Source organism: Bufo bufo, chromosome 1 (assembly GCF_905171765.1).
Source record: "Bufo bufo chromosome 1, aBufBuf1.1, whole genome shotgun sequence".
Classification (NCBI taxonomy): domain Eukaryota; kingdom Metazoa; phylum Chordata; class Amphibia; order Anura; family Bufonidae; genus Bufo; species Bufo bufo.
The window spans coordinates 812,050,936-812,070,985 of NC_053389.1; the positions used below are offsets into that span (position 1 = coordinate 812,050,936).

The 20,050-nt window shown below is 44.2% G+C and overlaps 1 protein-coding gene across 1 annotated transcript in view; it reads right to left on the reverse strand.

The window, feature by feature from the left end:
- LOC120986581 (very-long-chain 3-oxoacyl-CoA reductase-like) overlaps positions 1–20,050 on the reverse strand; it is a 96,385-nt gene that overhangs the window by 46,759 nt on the left and 29,576 nt on the right. The window contains exons 2-5 of the mRNA XM_040415242.1: positions 3,532–3,578; positions 3,381–3,456; positions 3,167–3,277; positions 2,019–2,086 (exon numbers count right to left, since the gene is read on the reverse strand). Coding sequence (XP_040271176.1) covers positions 2,019–2,086; positions 3,167–3,277; positions 3,381–3,456; positions 3,532–3,578 — 302 coding nt within the window. The remainder of the gene's footprint in view (positions 1–2,018; positions 2,087–3,166; positions 3,278–3,380; positions 3,457–3,531; positions 3,579–20,050) is intronic.

Sequence of the window (20,050 nt, forward strand, 5' to 3'; positions counted from 1 at the left end):
TGCTTCTATGGGAAACTGTATGTGAGGAACAACTTGAAGTGTAGGAGCTCTGAGGAAAAGGGTTGTCCTCGGTAGGACGGAAGTGAGGTGCTGGAAAGCACGGACCACTTTTTGCTTCATTGTCCCTTTAATACGGAGGTCTAAAACAAGGTGGGTGCCTCCATTTGTTGGCCTTGGCTGGCCGGGCTCACCTACGTGGAGTGGGCCTAAGGAGCATTCAGAAATAAATTTTAAAAGTTTAGTTTTAGTCCGGGTGTACTGCACATGCTGCATTGTCTATACAGTGCCCCGGGTGTACTATACATGCTGCATTGTCTGTACAGTGCCCAGGTGTACTATACATGCTGCATTGTCTGTACAGTGCCCAGGTGTACTATACATGCTGCATTGTCTGTACAGTGCCCAGGTGTACTATACATGCTGCATTGTCTGTACAGTGACCGGGTGTACTATACATGCTGCATTGTCTGTACAGTGCTCAGGTGTACTATACGTGCTGCACTGTCTGTACAGTGCCCGGGTGTACTGTACGTGCTGCATTGTCTGTACAGTGCCCGGGTGTACTGTACATACTGCATTGTCTGTACAGTGTCCGGGTGTACTATACATGCTGCATTGTCTGTACAGTGTCCGGGTGTACTATACATGCTGCATTGTCTGTACAGTGTCCGGGTGTACTGTAAGTGCTGCATTGACTGTACAGTGTCCAGGTGTACTGTACGTGCTGCATTGTACAGTGTCCGGGTGTACTGTATGTGCTGCATTGTCTATACAGTGTTCGGGTGTACTGTACATGCTGCATTGTCTGTACAGTGTCCGGGTGTACTGTATGTGCTGCATTATCTGTACAGTGTCCGGGTGTACTGTACATGCTGCATTGTCTGTACAGTGTCCAGGTGTACTGTAAGTGCATTTTCTGTACAGTGTCGGGGGGTTCTGTACGGTATGCTTTGTCTGTACAGTGTCCAGGTGTACTGTACGTGCTGCATTGTCTGTATAGTGTCCGGGTGTACTGTACGTGCTGCATTGTCTGTACAGTGCCCGGGTGTACTATACATGCTGCATTGTCTGTACAGTGTCCGGGTGTATTGTACGTGCTGCATTGTCTGTACAGTGTCCGGGTGTACTGTACGTGCTGCATTGTCTACAGTGCCCACAAATGCCATACAGTCTATGTAGCCACCTTTTGCTTTGATTACTGCTTTGCACTCTTGGCATTCTCTTGATGAGCTTCAAGAGGTAGTCCCCTGAAATGGTCTTCCAACAGTCTTGAAGGAGTTCCCAGAGATGCTTAGCACTTGTTGGCCCTTTTGCCTTCACTCTGCGGTCCAGCTCACCCCAAACCATCTCGATTGGGTTCAGGTCCGGTGACTGTGGAGGCCAGGTCATCTGGCGCAGCACCCCATCACTCTCCTTCATGGTAAAATAGCCCTTACTTTCAAAGTTTTCCCAATTTTTCGGCTGACTGACTGACCTTCATTTCTTAAAGTAATGATGGCCACTCGTTTTTCTTTACTTAGCTGCTTTTTTCTTGCCATAATACAAATTCTAACAGTCTAGTCAGTAGGACTATCAGCTGTGTATCCACCTGACTTCTCCTCAACGCAACTGATGGTCCCAACCCCATTTATAAGGCAAGAAATCCCACTTATTAAACCTGACAGGGCACACCTGTGAAGTGAAAACCATTTCAGGGGACTACCTCTTGAAGCTCATCAAGAGAATGCCAAGAGTGTGCAAAGCAGTAATCAAAGCAAAAAGTGGCTACTTTGAAGAACCTAGAATATGACATATTTTCAGTTGTTTCACACTTGTTTGTTATATATATAATTCCACATGTGTTAGTTCATAGTTTTGATGCCTTCATAGTCATGAAAATAAAGAAAACTCTTTGAATGAGAAGGGGTGTCCAAATTTTTGGTCTGTACTGTATTTCATTTAGATCAGTAGTTCTGACTCTCCGCACATATACATTATACAGGTTTTTACATAGATCAGTAATATAATGTGGAGCTCACCTTGTTAATGTCAGGGACCTCAAGAAATCTGTTTGCTTCAGGGTGGTAAGTCATCCCAACATTATTCACTGTAACGAGAGAAAACACTGGTGAGGTTCTGTCCTCTATCGTGTCCAGCTCTGTGGTCACAGTTCCCATAAATGATTCCAGAATGCAATGTGCAGAAATGTTATGGTAGACAAATATACCAGAATCTTGAAGTGTCTCACAATAGTCAATGGGTCAGATAGATAGACATGAGATGATATATAGATACAATAAATGGAAAAGATAGATAGGCAGCTGCCTTTTGGCGTAATCTCTGTTCAGTGGCTGCTGACCCACGGAGGTCAGGAAAAACTGGTGTAGAGCTTTGAGGGATCATGTAAAAACCATAGTGAGGAAATAAGTCATTCTCAGGTCATGCAGGCTATGAACAATCTACTAGCACCCCAAAGGTCAGAGCAGACAACACAGAGTCAGTACGAGAAACAGGCAGAAGTCAGGTCAGGCAGCTATGGGTCAGTCCACTAAACAAGTAGGAATCAGTACACAGGCAGATTGATAGAAGTTTAGTGCATCTTTGCAGGAATCTAGTAATTAAAACCTATTCATTATGCACCTTCCCCTTTTGGAAGATGCCCTTATAGGTCTACAAAGTCCACAGGCTGGGAGCACCTGAATGTGTGTGCAATCTACCCCTTGAAGAGGACAATTGGAACATGTACGCATGCCGTAAGGTTACCAGTAGAGTCTGCACGCAGGACATTCAGGCCTAACTAGATCCTGGGTAGAACGCTCTGGCAACCACGCCTGCCTTGAATGCACGGAAAGATGCCAGAGAGGAAGCAGTAGTCTGGTGAGTGACCCAGTGGCCATGCCTGCCGAGAGCAGAGGAGATCCACCAGGCATGGACCGCTAACATGACAAAATAACCTAGAAGTCACAAAATAGCTTAGTACAGCTCAACCTTCATGACCCATAATAAGAAAAAAAAAACAGGACAAACACATCAATACATCATTTAGTCCCATACTGCAAAATAAACCTCTAGATGATTTCTGAATAATGTGGGATAATGTCTTGGACAGAGGAGTCAGGAATGTCTAATGTTAGGACATTGGTAGAAACTTTAGATTTTTGGCCCTGTTTTATTTCCAAGGTTGTACCTAAAATCCCAATATCCAGGCCCTTCAAAGCCTTCTCCACCTTTGGATAAATCTCAGACCCGCCTGTGAAGTCAACTTGGATGATCTTGGTTTTTCGTCCGCTCTGTTTTTCTGTGGATATAAGATATGTATTCGATGTCTTGAGTAATCGTCCATATTGTATCTACTGCAGATGTTGAGCTGGAATTATAGGTGGGACCCTTTTGCCCCTCACCTATCTCCTGAGCAACTTTTTGTAGCTTCTGCACATTCCGACCGATGAGGACGACATCGAAGCCTCTCCTGGCCAACTACAGGGAAGACATAGAAGCATGAGACAGATATAAGAGATAGATAATTAGACTGATAGACCACATGCTACTGACCTCCATCGCGTAGGCCTTCCCGATTCCATCTGTCGCTCCAGTTACCACTGTTGGAGAAGTGAACAGACCATAGTTATATGGAATATACCTTATGTTTCAGATACGTATTTTCAGGATCTCTGCTTAATATCAGTGAATGGAAACATACATTGACTTAGTCCTTTTACTCACTTGAATATGGACAACCTAAACTACTGCCATAGTTGGAAGGTTTTACCATCCAGATTATGGGTGTCAAATGACTAGTTGTTTATGGCTGTACAGGGTGTCATTTCGCCTCATTTCACCTTTGGTTCTACTATTGTAAAAGTGCACAAACTTGTTCATAAAGATTCTAGAGACCCAAAAAGATATTATATTAACACTGTCTTTGTGATACTGGTAAATTAATTTATTAAAAGTTGCACCTGTTCAGCCAAGACAAACGAGACAGGATGGGTGTTACACGAGTGTATTTGTTGTACCGTGTGAACTTTCTCCTATTACAATAAGGAATGTCTGGCACTAAGGATAATGAGACAGATAAGGAATGTAGTAGGGGCTCGCTGTGACTGGAACAGTTTCTGAGGACATAGTTGGCATGCCCACTTTGGTGCCAGGGGTCACGCTACTCTATAAGCAGCTCTGCCAATGTCTGGTTGTCAGGGCATCTAGGCCAGGCCCAACCTGTACAGGAGCACCAGCCAATTAGATGTTTTGCCCGATGCGCTGATGTGACCGGTCATGTGATGCCGGGCGTGTCATGTGACCAGGAAGCGCGGCCTATTTGAACAGGCATCCCGCTGGCCACAGGTTGCCTGCGAGTGGTGTCATTCTCATGGATCGCCACACCAGTGAATTGAAAACTGGATTCTCGACCTCTGATCTGGACCCTGACCCTGATGTTTCTTCCTGGTTTTGACCATGGCTTAGTATTGCATCTGAATTGTTTGCTCTTGGTTTTCCCTGTCTGATATCCTGGTCAGATATCTGGAGGTATTAATCAGTCCAGGCAAGAGAAATCCTCTACAAGACAGGTGTCACCTAAGGTAAGGAACAGTGCAGCCCTAAACTCCACCTGCACCACCATCCTTACCTACGGCGGCCCCAGGTTGACGGTTCCTAACCTGGAAAACTACACAGGACCTAAACTAGAGGTGTCAACGGCGGCACCCAACTGGTCAATGGTTCCTAACCTAAATAAGTGCACAGGACCTAAACTAGAAGGGAAAGAGATGTCAGACAGGGCAAGTTAAAACCAGAGAATAAATGTTAGAAACAGAATCAGAAACAGAGTCCAATACCAGAAATATACATCAGGGGTCAAATCCACAGACAAAGGTGAAGGCAGGAGTGCGTCAGTAGAACAAAACATGTTTGTGTGGCAAGTAAGACCAATCACAGGCTACTGTGGCCAGCAGTTGCCCGTTTAAGTACCCTGCCAACAGGAAGCATATGATGCCAGCACGGAGCCGAATTGGCTCGGCATCCCCACTCCTCCCCGACAATCGGCTACTCGCTCAGTGGAGGCGAAGCACTGTATTTACATGCAACGATCTCCTCTACAGTATGAGGACGAGGGATCGCTACTACCATTGCTCATCCTCCTACAGCTACATTGTTTATTGTCTCTGAGCAGAAGATTGTGCAGTCTAAGCAACGATCTGCTGCCCAAAAACGATCATTTAGGTGCCTGCACTAACAACAATGTCACCTGATGAACGAGCATTTCGTTAGTTTATCGAACGATCTGTTGTACCTTTACACGGGCAGATTGTCGGGATTGAGCGTTCATAGGAACGTTTGTTCCCGATAATTAGTTTTGAGTGACGTTATGAAAACTTTGAATGTCCCCCCCCCCCTATTTCAGGGAAAATCGATTTGTTACCACGAAGCACGAGGAAATCCGGCTTTGAAGTGATTAGAACTTTCCCTGCGATTCGAATCAAAGTCCACTTCGGATACTTCGATTCGCCCAACCCTACTGATAATCTGCCCAATGATTGTTCCGTGGAAATCCACACTAGCGCTTGTACAGCTGGGTTTCTCTGTATTCCGGCATCGCTGGAAGCTACAGCATTGCCGTCCGGGACTAGCGAAGATCCATCTGTGACCTGCCAAATATGGTGAGAGTTGGCCGGACGAAAACCGCTGCGCTTATCGGTTTTTATCTGTCCGATTCTTGGCATATTTGCCAGGTTGCGGCCTGATCTCCGCTGGGCCCTATTATAGTTAATAGGGCTGGACGGCAACGCTGTAGCCTCCAGCAATACAGGGAGATCTGGCAGGCAGTTTCCTGTACAAACGCTAAGGGCCCATTCACACGTCTGTGGTGTATTGCGGATCCGCAATACACCCGGCCGGCACCCCCCATAGAACTGCCTATTCTTGTCCGCAATTGCGGACAAGAATAGGACATGTTCTATTTTTTTGCAGAGCCGTGGCCGGAAGTTCTGGGCCGCGCTCTGATAATGCGGATGCGGAGAGCACATAGCGTGCTCTCTGCATCCCGCTCTGCCCCATTGAGAATGAATGGGTCCACACCCGTTCCCGATATTGTGGAATGGATGCGAACCCATATGCGGACGTCTGAATGGAGCCTAAGACTGTTGCCCATCAAAGCCTGCGTTGTAACTGTAAGCTCTTTACCAAACGTGATTCAAGTAAACACCGCTTTGTTTAAAGAGTCACTCTGCTTCCACACAATTTCATAGAGAAGGGTGTAACTAGCAAATTTCTAAATTTGAAAAAAAGATGCCTGCATCAACCTGAAAAAAAAAGCTATAATGTCATGGCCACTAGGGGTCTCACTTCCACCTAAGTCGCAGTCCACTGCCTGTGTTCAGTGGGGGCATGTCAGAGCTAGCTGAGATCGGGATAAAACAACTGCTTCCCCACCGCCTCTTTGTAAGTGTGATTTATCCCTCTTTAGGCTACTTTCACACTCGTGTTAAGCTTGTCCGGTGTTCCGTTAAATTTCCCTACCCTCGTCACTTCCTGTTGTGACGCGGCCACACCGGACATGACGTTCCCAGCTTTGGAAGGAGATGTGCCGCGCCGCGCAGGCGTACAACGACGGGCTAGCGAAATTTTACACCAGAGTTGGGGAGAAGGGGCCACCTAATGCACTTGCGCCTTACCTCTCAGCTGGACACCGGCCGACACTGTGCAGGTGCTGGGAGCCTCAGCAGTGGTGAGAGGGTAGGGAAAAATTATGGGCCAGTGTGCAAGCGCGGCTAACTACTCCCGTCGGGATACACCAAGCGTGCGCACCAGTGGCAGGGAGATCTCTTATACCGAACATCCATCCGATCACCGCGCCTGCGCAGTGTGGGGGTAGGGAGATCTGATGGCCATTTGTTCTGTTAAATCTCCCGACCACTCACTGCGCATGCGCGGTGTCTGATCATCTGGAGCCAGCTGAGAGGTAAGGTGCAAGAGCATTAGGTGGCCCCTTCTCCCCAACTTTGGTGTGAAATTTCCCTACCCCGTTGTTGTGCGCCTGCGCGGCGCGGCACACCTCCGTCTAAAGCTGGGAACATCATGTCCGGTGCGGCCGCATCGCAACAGGAAGTGGCGGCCGGACAAGCTTAACGCGAGTGTGGAAGTAGCCTTATCTGCTCTGTGAGCTCCAGAGCTGAAAACAAACAGTGGGAAGTAAGGAAAAGGATGTCACAGCAGAACAGAGCTGACAGACGGGAGACTTCCCCTGCCTCTGAGTGAAATGCATCTAGCTATGCAGCTGAAACAGGAAATAATATGGCTGATCACCAGCCTATGTGCTCTCCAACAGTCCTGGCCACTAGAGAGGCCAGCGCTTTTTCCTATAGTCTGCACGCACGGCCCCCACTGATGGATTGCAGAGGGGTCATACCATGGAAACGAGCAGTATATAATGTGATGGAAAATCACAATACATTAGTAAGTGCCTTATATGAACTTTCTCTCCACGATAAATGCTGAAGTGACACAACCCCTTTAAGGGCCCTGTGTGTGTGTGGTGCTTTATTTTCAGGGGTCATAGTATGTGACATGACTGTATGCAGGGGCGCAGTGTATGCTGCTAATATATTCATGGCACAGCGTGTGGCACTGAGAGGGGTTTATGTTAATAGGGTGCCCATGAGTTGGTAAAGGGAGAAGCTGAAGTGCGGCAAACTCTGCAGAGATGAGTGATAGCTGGGAGATGTCACGTGGAAGGAAAGAAAAAGAAGGAGAATAAGGCCTCATGCACACGACCGTTGTTTTCGTCCGCATCCGAGCCTCCGTTTTTGCGGCTCGGGTGCGGACCCATTCACTTCAATAAGGCCACAGAGGATGTGGACAGCACTCCGTGTGCTCTCCGCATCCGTTGCTTCGTTCCGTGGTCCGCAAAAAAATATAACCTGTCCGTTTGGCGGACAAGAATAGGCAGTTATATCAATGGCTGTCCGTGCAGTTCCGCAAATTGCATGTAGCCTAACTCTGGTGGAGATGATACCCTGTAAGTCACGAAGTGTAAATGTTTACTCTGTGTGATCAGCGCTGTAGTCACTCGTATGGCCTACAGAACCATCATGGGGGATAGCAATGCTTTGTGAAACTACTTCCAGAACACCTTATACCTGTGCAGGTCATGCTGGGAACTGTAGTTTCACACGGAACTTGGCAGGGACTAGTGATGAGCGTCAGGGGGCAATATTCGAATTTGCGATATTTCGCGAATATTTGGGCAAATATTAGTGAATTCAAGAATTTGCGACTATTTTCTTGATTGCGAAAATCGGCAATGTAATAGGCGCGTAATGCGGGTCACTTTTGTTACATTTTTCAAGCTGCTAGAAGTTTTCTGAGACTGGAGAAAATGGTCGGCACGGCAGAACATTACAATAACTTTATATGCAGATAGAGTGCGCCAATATATTCACGATCGCGCAAATCGGCACTAATGATGCGCATATTTTTACGTGCAACTTCACAATTTAGCAGGTCTGACTACATATTAGTGATTGGTGCACTAAGTGAACTTGTGACATCACAGCACTATGTATGTAGCATGTATGTATGGACAGCAGAACCTATCAGCTACACTATATCACTATCTAACCTACACTGACTATCTGTATTATATATATTGTAAGGGGTTACGCTCTCAGGCTGGGCGGCGATGACAGATTCTCTTGCAGACCACAGGGTTAAAGTCCAAATGCTGCTTTATTTATCACACTCTGGCAATACAGGCAACCCCAGTTATAATTCACTGGGTAGGGTGAAGGTCCAGCACCACAAAACATAAACCAAACTGAAATAAACACCTGCCCGTCTGGGCACTGGCTAATACAGTAAGGATCCTAGTTCACCTATTGAACACAGGTCACACAGAGAACTCGGCTTCTCTAGCCAGCAGCGCAGCCATCTTCCCAGGCTTTCTCCAGGCCTCACTCTCCTCAGACTGACGGCCTGGACTGTGCTTTATTTCCCCTTGATGATCCCAGCTGGCTTCACCTGGGATCCCTCAGGCTAGGGGAAAACCTGTCCTGGATTTTATTTACCTCACCCAGTTGAGGAAGCTGGGTGGGATATACACCCCTTCCAGGACTTTACCATACACCTTTCTGTTCGCCTTACCACAATATATATAATCTAACTAACTATCTAACCTAAACTGACTATCTGTATTATATATATATATATATATATATATATATATAAGCTAGCTAACTAACTGCTTAATGTAATGACACAGTAAAGCACAGAGCACAGCAATAACACTGCTCTCTCTCTCAGATCAGCAAAATACTGCCTACAAGGGCTGCTGGGGAGGTTCTTATATAGTAAGGGGGAGGCAGCTTTCCTATTGGTTGCTAGGGATGTTGCTAAGCTCAGACAAAGACATTGCTGCCTTCTAATTGGCCCACAAGCAAGAAGCAGGGAGGGATCATGGGTTCAAAAGAAAATAAAATCTAGAATATTCGTGAATACGAATATATAGCACTATATTCTACATCTTCGCGAAATCTCGAAGTGGCGATATTCGCGATTAAAATTCGCGATTCGAATAATCGCGCCCAACACTAGCAAGGACTAACCTGACTAAGGAAATGGTATTTCTATTCATCTGGTGCTGTATATATGTACTGTGCTGGGTTTCAGTGCTATTATATATACACTGCTCAAAAAAATAAAGGGAACACTTAAACAACACAATGTAACTCCAAGTCAATCACACTTCTGTGAAATCAAACTGTCCACTTAGGAAGCAACACTGAGTGACAATCAATTTCACATGCTGTAGTGCAAATGGGATAGACAACAGGTGGAAATTATAGGCAATTAGCAAGACACCCCCAATAAAGGAGCGGTTCTGCAGGTGGTGACCACAGACCACTTCTCAGTTCCTATGCTTCCTGGCTGATGTTTTGGTCACTTTTGAATGCTGGCGGTGCTTTCACTCTAGTGGTAGCATTAGACGGAGTCTACAACCCACACAAGTGGCTCAGGTAGTGCAGCTTATCCAGGATGGCACATCAATGCGAGCTGTGGCAAGAAGGTTTGCTGTGTCTGTCAGCGTAGTGTCCAGAGCATGGAGGCGCTACCAGGAGACAGGCCAGTACATCAGGAGACGTGGAGGAGGCCATAGAAGGGCAACAACCCGGCACCAGGACCGCTACCTCCGCCTTTGTGCAAGGAGGAACAGGAGGAGAACTACCAGAGCCCTGCAAAATGACCTCCAGCAGGCCACAAATGTGCATGTGTCTGCTCAAACGGTCAGAAACAGACTCCATGAGGGTGATATGAGGGGCCGACGTCCACAGGTGGGAGTTGTGCTTACAGCCCAACACCGTGCAGGACGTTTGGCATTTGACAGAGAACACCAAGATTGGCAAATTCGCCACTGGCGCCCTGTGCTCTTCACAGATGAAAGCAGGTTCACACTGAGCACATGTGACAGATGTGACAGAGTCTTGAGACGCCGTGGAGAACGTTCTGCTGCCTGCAACATCCTCCAGCATGACCGGTTTGGCATTTCTTTGGAGGGCCGCACAGCCCTCCATGTGCTCGCCAGAGGTAGCCTGACTGCTATTAGGTACCGAGATGAGATCCTCAGACCTCTTGTGAGACCATATGCTGGTGCGGTTGGCCCTGGGTTCCTCCTAATGCAAGACAATGCTAGACCGCATGTGGCTGGAGTGTGTCAGCAGTTCCTGCAAGACAAAGGCATTGATGCTATGGACTGGCCCGCCCGTTCCCCAGACCTGAATCCAATTGAGCACATCTGGGACATCATGTCTCGCTCTATCCACCAACGTCACGTTGCACCACAGACTGTCCAGGAGTTGGCAGATGCTTTAGTCCAGGTCTGGGAGGAGATCCCTCAGGAGACCGTCCGCCACCTCATCAGGAGCATGCACAGGCGTTGTAGGGAGGTCATACAGGCACGTGGAGGCCACACACACTACTGAGCCTCATTTTGACTTGTTTTAAGGACATTACATCAAAGTTGGATCAGCCTGTAGTGTGTTTTTCCACTTTAATTTTGAGTGTGACTCCAAATCCAGACCTCCATGGGTTGAAAAATTTGATTTCCATTTTTTTATTTTTGTGTGATTTTGTTGTCAGCACATTCAACTATGTAAAGAACAAAGTATTTCAGAAGAATATTTAATTAACTCAGATCTAGGATGTCTTATTTTTGTGTTACCTTTATTTTTTTGAGCAGTGTGTATATAGATATAGATATATATATATATAGAGAGAGAGAGAGAGAGATATACATAGTATACCATGCTTGGTTCCAGTTCTGTATATACACTACTCACAAAAAGATAGGGATATTTGTCTTTCGGGTGAAATTCTTGGAAAACATAAAAAGTTCACGCTACAGTGATATTATATCATGAAAGTAGAAGCATGCAATGGTGATTTCCTCATCTCAAACAATTTATTGAAATTAACCCTTGCCAGTTATAGGTTTACTCCCTTGCTGTGCTCCTGGTTCTGAGTGTTTTGGATTGTTTAGTATATTGACCTCGACTTGTCTCTGACCTTCCTCTGTCTTGTGATTTTGTACCGTGATAGCCGTCTGGTTCTGACTTTGGCTTGGCTATTTTGACTACTCTCCGTCCTCTGATTTTGTGCTGTACCGTTCTCCCAGTTTTGACCTATTTCCGTACGACCCTTGTCTGTGTGGTTGCATCTCCATGGCTGTCTGCCTTGCACTTTGCAGAACAGGGAACGTGGACCAGTTGCGGACTTGCGGCATAGGACTTTGACTGCAAGAAGGCAGGGAAAGCGGGTTGGGTTCAAGTCAGGGCTCGTTGTATGCCTGTTTCCTGCCAACTGTGCTGACATCTGTATTAACTTTTTATTGTAATTTATGTTAATTACTAAACTATTTAACCATTTTGTGTGCAATAAACCATTTTTGCTTGTATTCTACAACGAGAACTACTGGGCTCCTCACCCTTGTGTACTACTTTAGTCACAAACGGAGTGCAGAGGGTTATACTGTATCTGTGCTGTGTGTATATACAGGTCATGGTGTAGTAGTGTATATACTGGATCTGGGCTGTGTGTATATACATGTCATGGTGTAGTAGTGTATATACTGGATCTGGGCTGTGTGTATATACATGTCATGGTGTAGTAGTGTATATACTGGATCTGGGCTGTGTGTATATACATGTCATGGTGTAGTAGTGTATATACTGGATCTGGGCTGTGTATATACATGTCATGGTGTAGTAGTGTATATACTGGATCTGGGCTGTATATACAGGTCATGGTGTAGTAGTGTATATACTGGATCTGGGCTGTGTGTATATACATGTCATGGTGTAGTAGTGTATATACTGGATCTGTGCTGTGTGTATATACATGTCATGGTGTAGTAGTGTATATACCGGATCTGGGCTGTGTGTATATACATGTCATGGTGTAGTAGGGTATATACTGGATCTGGGCTGTGTGTATATACATGTCATGGTGTAGTAGTGTATATACTGGATCTGGGCTGTGTGTATATACATGTCATGGTGTAGTAGTGTATATACTGGATCTGGGCTGTGTGTATATACATGTCATGGTGTAGTAGTGTATATACTGGATCTGGGCTGTGTATATATATATGTCATGGTGTAGTAGTGTATATACTGGATCTGGGCTGTGTGTATATACATGTCATGGTGTAGTAGTGTATATACTGGATCTGGGCTGTGTGTATATACATGTCATGGTGTAGTAGTGTATATACTGGATCTGGGCTGTGTGTATATACATGTCATGGTGTAGTAGTGTATATACTGGATCTGGGCTGTGTGTATATACAGGTCATGGTGTAGTAGTGTATATACCGGATCTGGGCTGTGTGTATATACATGTCATGGTGTAGTAGTGTATATACCGGATCTGGGCTGTGTGTATATACATGTCATGGTGTAGAAGTGTATATACTGGATCTGGGCTGTGTGTATATACAGGTCATGGTGTAGTAGTGTATATACCGGATCTGGTCTGTGTGTATATAGAGGTCATGGTGTAGTAGTGTATATACCGGATCTGTGCTGTGTGTATATACATGTCATGGTGTAGTAGTGTATATACCGGATCTGGGCTGTCTGTATATACAGGTCATGGTGTAGTAGTGTATATACTGGATCTGGGCTGTGTGTATATACATGTCATGGTGTAGTAGTGTATATACTGGGTCTGTGCTGTGTGTATATACATGTCATGGTGTAGTAGTGTATATACCGGATCTGGGCTGTGTGTATATACATGTCATGGTGTAGTAGTGTATATACTGGATCTGGGCTGTGTGTATATACATGTCATGGTGTAGTAGTATATATACTGGATCTGGGCTGTGTGTATATACATGTCATGGTGTAGTAGTGTATATACTGGATCTGGGCTGTGTGTATATACATGTCATGGTGTAGTAGTGTATATACTGGATCTGGTCTGTGTGTATATAGAGGTCATGGTGTAGTAGTGTATATACTGGATCTGTGCTGTGTGTATATACATGTCATGGTGTAGTAGTGTATATACCGGATCTGGGCTGTCTGTATATACAGGTCATGGTGTAGTAGTGTATATACTGGATCTGGGCTGTGTGTATATACATGTCATGGTGTAGTAGTGTATATACTGGGTCTGTGCTGTGTGTATATACATGTCATGGTGTAGTAGTGTATATACTGGATCTGTGCTGTGTGTATATACATGTCATGGTGTAGTAGTGTATATACTGGATCTGTGCTGTGTGTATATACATGTCATGGTGTAGAAGTGTATATACTGGATCTGGGCTGTGTCTATATACAGGTCATGGTGTAGTAGTGTATATACTGGATCTGGGCTGTGTGTATATACATGTCATGGTGTAGTAGTGTATATACTGGATCTGGGCTGTGTGTATATACATGTCATGGTGTAGTAGTGTATATACCGGATCTGGGCTGTGTGTATATACATGTCATGGTGTAGTAGTGTATATACCGGATCTGGGCTGTGTGTATATACATGTCATGGTGTAGTAGTGTATATACTGGATCTGGGCTGACTGTATATACAGGTCATGGTGTAGTAGTGTATATAGTGGATCTGGGCTGTGTATATACATGTCATGGTGTAGTAGTGTATATACAGGATCTGTGCTGTGTGTATATACATGTCATGGTGTAGTAGTGTATATACCGGATCTGGGCTGTGTGTATATACATGTCATGGTGTAGTAGTGTATATACTGGATCTGGGCTGTGTGTATATACATGTCATGGTGTAGTAGTGTATATACTGGATCTGGGCTGTGTATATACATGTCATGGTGTAGTAGTGTATATACCGGATCTGGGCTGTGTGTATATACATGTCATGGTGTAGTAGTGTATTTAGTGGATCTGGGCTGTGTGTATATACATGTCATGGTGTAGTAGTGTATATACTGGATCTGGGCTGTGTGTATATACAGGTCATGGAGTAGTAGTGTATATACTGGATCTGGGCTGTGTATATACATGTCATGGTGTAGTAGTGTATATACTGGATCTGGGCTGTGTATATATACATGTCATGGTGTAGTAGTGTATATACTGGATCTGGGCTGTGTGTATATACATGTCATGGTGTAGTAGTGTATATACTGGATCTGGGCTGTGTGTATATAGATGTCATGGTGTAGTAGTGTATATACTGGATCTGGGCTGTGTGTATATACATGTCATGGTGTAGTAGTGTATATACCGGATCTGGGCTGTGTGTATATACATGTCATGGTGTAGTAGTGTATATACTGGATCTGGGCTGTGTGTATATACATGTCAAGGTGTAGTAGTGTATATACTGGATCTGGGCTGTGTGTATATACAGGTCATGGTGTAGTAGTGTATATACTGGATCTGGTCTGTGTGTATATACATGTCATGGTGTAGTAGTGTATATACTGGATCTGGGCTGTGTGTATATACATGTCATAGTGTAGTAGTGTATATACTGGATCTGGGCTGTGTGTATATACATGTCATGGTGTAGTAGTGTATATACCGGATCTGGACTGTGTGTATATACATGTCATGGTGTAGTAGGGTATATACTGGATCTGTGCTGTGTGTATATACATGTCATGGTGTAGTAGTGTATATACTGGATCTGGGCTGTGTGTATATACATGTCATGGTGTAGTAGTGTATATACTGGATCTGGGCTGTGTGTATATACATGTCATGGTGTAGTAGTGTATATACTGGATCTGGGCTGTGTGTATATACATGTCATGGTGTAGTTGTGTATATACCGGATCTGGGCTGTGTATATACAGGTCATGGTGTAGTAGTGTATATACCGGATCTGGGCTGTGTGTCTATATAGGTCATGGTGTAGTAGTGTATATACTGTATCTGTGCTGTGTGTATATACATGTCATGGTGTAGTAGTGTATATACTGGATCTGGGCTGTGTGTATATACAGGTCATGGTGTAGTAGTGTATATACTTGATCTGGGTTGTGTATATACATGTCATGGTGTAGTAGTGTATATACTGGATCTGTGCTGTGTGTATATACATGTCATGGTGTAGTAGTGTATATACTGGATCTGGGCTGTGTGTATATACAGGTCATGGTGTAGTAGTGTATATACTGGATCTGGGCTGTGTGTATATACAGGTCATGGTGTAGTTCTGTATATACCGGATCTGGGCTGTGTGTATATACAGGTCATGGTGTAGTAGTGTATATACCGGATCTGGGCTGTGTGTATATACATGTCATGGTGTAGTAGTATATATACTGGATCTGGGCTGTGTGTATATACATCTCATGGTGTAGTAGTGTATATACTGGATCTGGGCTGTGTGTATATACAGGTCATGGTGTAGTAGTGTATATACTGGATCTGGGCTGTGTGTGTATACATGTCATGGTGTAGTAGTGTATATACTGGATCTGGGCTGTGTGTATATACAGGTCATGGTGTAGTAGTGTATATACTGGATCTGGGCTGTGTGTATATACAGGTCATGGTGTAGTAGTGTATATACTGGATCTGGGCTGTGTGTGTATACATGTCATGGTGTAGTAGTGTATATACTGGATCTGGGCTGTGTGTATATACATGTCATGGTGTAGTAGTGTATATACCGGATCTGGGCTGTGTGTATATAGATGTCATGGTGTAGTAGTGTATATACCGGATCTGGGCTGTGTGTATATACATGTCATGGTGTAGTAGTGTATATACCGGATCTGGGCTGTGTGTATATACATGTCATGGTGTAGTAGTGTATATACTGGATCTGGGCTGTGTGTATATACATGTCATGGTGTAGTAGTGTATATACTGGATCTGGGCTGTGTGTGTATATACAGGTCATGGTGTAGTAGTGTATATACTGGATCTGGGCTGTGTGTATATACAGGTCATGGTGTAGTAGTGTATATACTGGATCTGGGCTGTGTGTATATACATGTCATGGTGTAGTAGTGTATATACCGGATCTGGGCTGTGTGTATATACATGTCATGGTGTAGTAGTGTATATACTGGATCTGGGCTGTGTATATACAGGTCATGGTGTAGTAGTGTATATACTGGATCTGGACTGTGTGTATATACATGTCATGGTGTAGTAGTGTATATACTGTATCTGGGCTGTGTGTATATACATGTCATGGTGTAGTAGTGTATATACTGGATCTGGGCTGTGTGTATATACATGTCATGGTGTAGTAGTGTATATACTGGATCTGGGCTGTGTGTATATACAGGTCATGGTGTAGTAGTGTATATACTGGATCTGGGCTGTGTATATACAGGTCATGGTGTAGTAGTGTATATACTAGATCTGTGCTGTGTGTATATACATGTCATGGTGTAGTAGTGTATATACCGGATCTGGGCTGTGTGTATATACATGTCATGGTGTAGTAGTGTATATACCGGATCTGGACTGTGGGTATATACATGTCCTGGTGTAGTAGTGTATATACCGGATCTGGGCTGTGTGTATATACATGTCATGGTGTAGTAGTGTATATACCGGATCTGGACTGTGGGTATATACAGGTCATGGTGTAGTAGTGTATATACCGGATCTGGGCTATGTGTATATACAGGTCATGGTGTAGTAGTGTATATACTTGATCTGGGCTGTGTGTATATACATGTCATGGTGTAGTAGTGTATATACTGGATCTGGACTTTGTGTATATACATGTCATGGTGTAGTAGTGTATATACCGGATCTGGGCTGTGTGTATATACATGTCATGGTGTAGTAGTGTATATACCGGATCTGGGCTGTGTGTATATACATGTCATGGTGTAGTAGTGTATATACCGGATCTGGGCTGTGTGTATATACATGTCATGGTGTAGTAGTGTATATACTGGATCTGGGCTGTGTGTATTTACATGTCATGGTGTAGTAGTGTATATACTGGATCTGGGCTGTGTGTATATACATGTCATGGTGTAGTAGTGTATATACTGGATCTGGGCTGTGTGTATATACATGTCATGGTGTAGTAGGGTATATACTGGATCTGGGCTGTCTGTATATACATGTCATGGTGTAGTAGTGTATATACTAGATCTGGGCTGTGTGTATATACATGTCATGGTGTAGTAGTGTATATACTGGATCTGGGCTGTGTGTATATACATGTCATGGTGTAGTAGTGTATATACTGGATCTAGGCTGTGTGTATATACATGTCATGGTGTAGTAGTGTATATACCGGATCTGGGCTGTGTGTATATACATGTCATGGTGTAGTAGGGTATATACTGGATCTGGGCTGTGTGTATATACATGTCATGGTGTAGTAGTGTATATACCGGATCTGGGCTGTGTGTATATACAGGTCATGGTGTAGTAGTGTATATACTGGATCTGGGCTGTGTGTATATACATGTCATGGTGTAGTAGTGTATATACTGGGTCTGGGCTGTGTGTATATACAGGTCATGGTGTAGTAGTGTATATACTGGATCTGGGCTGTGTGTATATACAGGTCATGGTGTAGTAGTGTATATACTGTATCTGTGCTGTGTGTATATACATGTCATGGTGTAGTAGGGTATATACTGGATCTGGGCTGTGTGTATATACAGGTCATGGTGTAGTAGTGTATATACTGTATCTGGGCTGTGTGTATATACTGGATCTGGGCTGTGTGTATATACATGTCATGGTGTAGTAGTGTATATACTGGATCTGGGCTGTGTGTATATACATGTCATGGTGTAGTAGTAGTATATACTGGATCTGGGCTGTGTGTATATACATGTCATGGTGTAGTAGTGTATATACTAGATCTGTGCTGTGTGTATATACATGTCATGGTGTAGTAGTGTATATACTGGATCTGGGCTGTGTGTATATACATGTCATGGTGTAGTAGTAGTATATACTGGATCTGGGCTGTGTGTATATACATGTCATGGTGTAGTAGTGTATATACTGGATCTGGACTGTGTGTATATACATGTCATGGTGTAGTTGTGTATATACCGGATCTGGGCTGTGTGTATATACATGTCATGGTGTAGTAGGGTATATACTGGTTCTGGGCTGTGTGTATATACATGTCATGGTGTAGTAGTGTATATACCGGATCTGGGCTGTGTGTATATACAGGTCATGGTGTAGTAGTGTATATACTGGATCTGTGCTGTGTGTATATACATGTCATGGTGTAGTAGGGTATATACTGGATCTGGGCTGTGTGTATATACATGTCATGGTGTAGTAGTGTATATACCGGATCTGTGCTGTGTGTATATACATGTCATGGTGTAGTAGTGTATATACTGGATCTGGGCAGTGTGTACAGTTGCAAGAAAAAGTATGTGAACCCTTTGGAATGATATGAATTTCTGGACAAATTGGTCATGAAATGTGATCTGATCTTCATCTAAGTCACAACAATAGACAATCACAGTCTGCTTAAACTAATAACACACAAAAAATTAAATGTTACCATGTTTTTATTGAACACCCCATGTAAACATTCACAGTGCAGGTGGAAAAAGAATGTGAACCCCTAGACTAATGACATCTCCAAGAGCTGATTGGAGTGAGGTGTCGGCCAACTGGAGTCCAATCAATGAGATGAGATTGGAGGTGTTGGTTACAGATGCTCTGCCCTATAGAAAACACACACCAGTTCTGGGTTTGCTTTTCACAAGAAGCATTGCCTGATGTAAATGATGCCTTGCACAAAAGAGCTCTCAGAAGACCTACGATTAAGAATTGTTGACTTGTATAAAGCTGGAAAGGGTTATAAATGTATCTCCAAAAGCCTTGCTGTTCATCAGTCCACGGTAAGACAAATTGTCTATAAATGGAAAAAGTTCAGCACTGCTGCTACTCTCCCTAGGAGTGGCCGTCCTGTAAAGATGACTGCAAGAGCACAGCGCAGACTGCTCAATGAGGTGAAGAAGAATCCTAGAGCGTCAGCTAAAGACTTACTAAAGTCTCTGGCATATGCTAACGTTTAAAGTTTGCACAAGAGCACCTGGATGTTCCACAGCAGTACTGGCAAAATATTCTGTGGACAGATGAAACCAAAGTTGAGTTGTTTGGAAACACAGCACACCAACATCAAAACCTCATCCCAACTGTGAAGTATGGTGGTGGGGGCATCATGGTTTGGGGCTGCTTTGCTGCGCCAGGGCCTGGACAGATTGCTATCATCGAAGGAAAAATGAATTCCCAAGTTTATCAAGACATTTTGCAGGAGAACTTAAGGCCATCTGTCCACCAGCTGAAGCTCAACAGAAGATGGGTGTTGCAACAGGACAACAACCCAAAGCATAGAAGTAAATCAACAACAGAAGGGCTTAAACAGAAGAAAATACGCCTTCTGGAGTGGCCCAGTCAGAGTCCTGACCTCAACCCGATTGAGATGCTGTGGCATGACCTCAAGAAAGCGATTCACACCAGACATCCCAAGAATATTGCTGAACTGAAACAGTTCTGTAAAGAGGAATGGTCAAGAATTACTCCTGACCGTTGTGCACGTCTGATCTGCAACTACAGGAAACGTTTGGTTG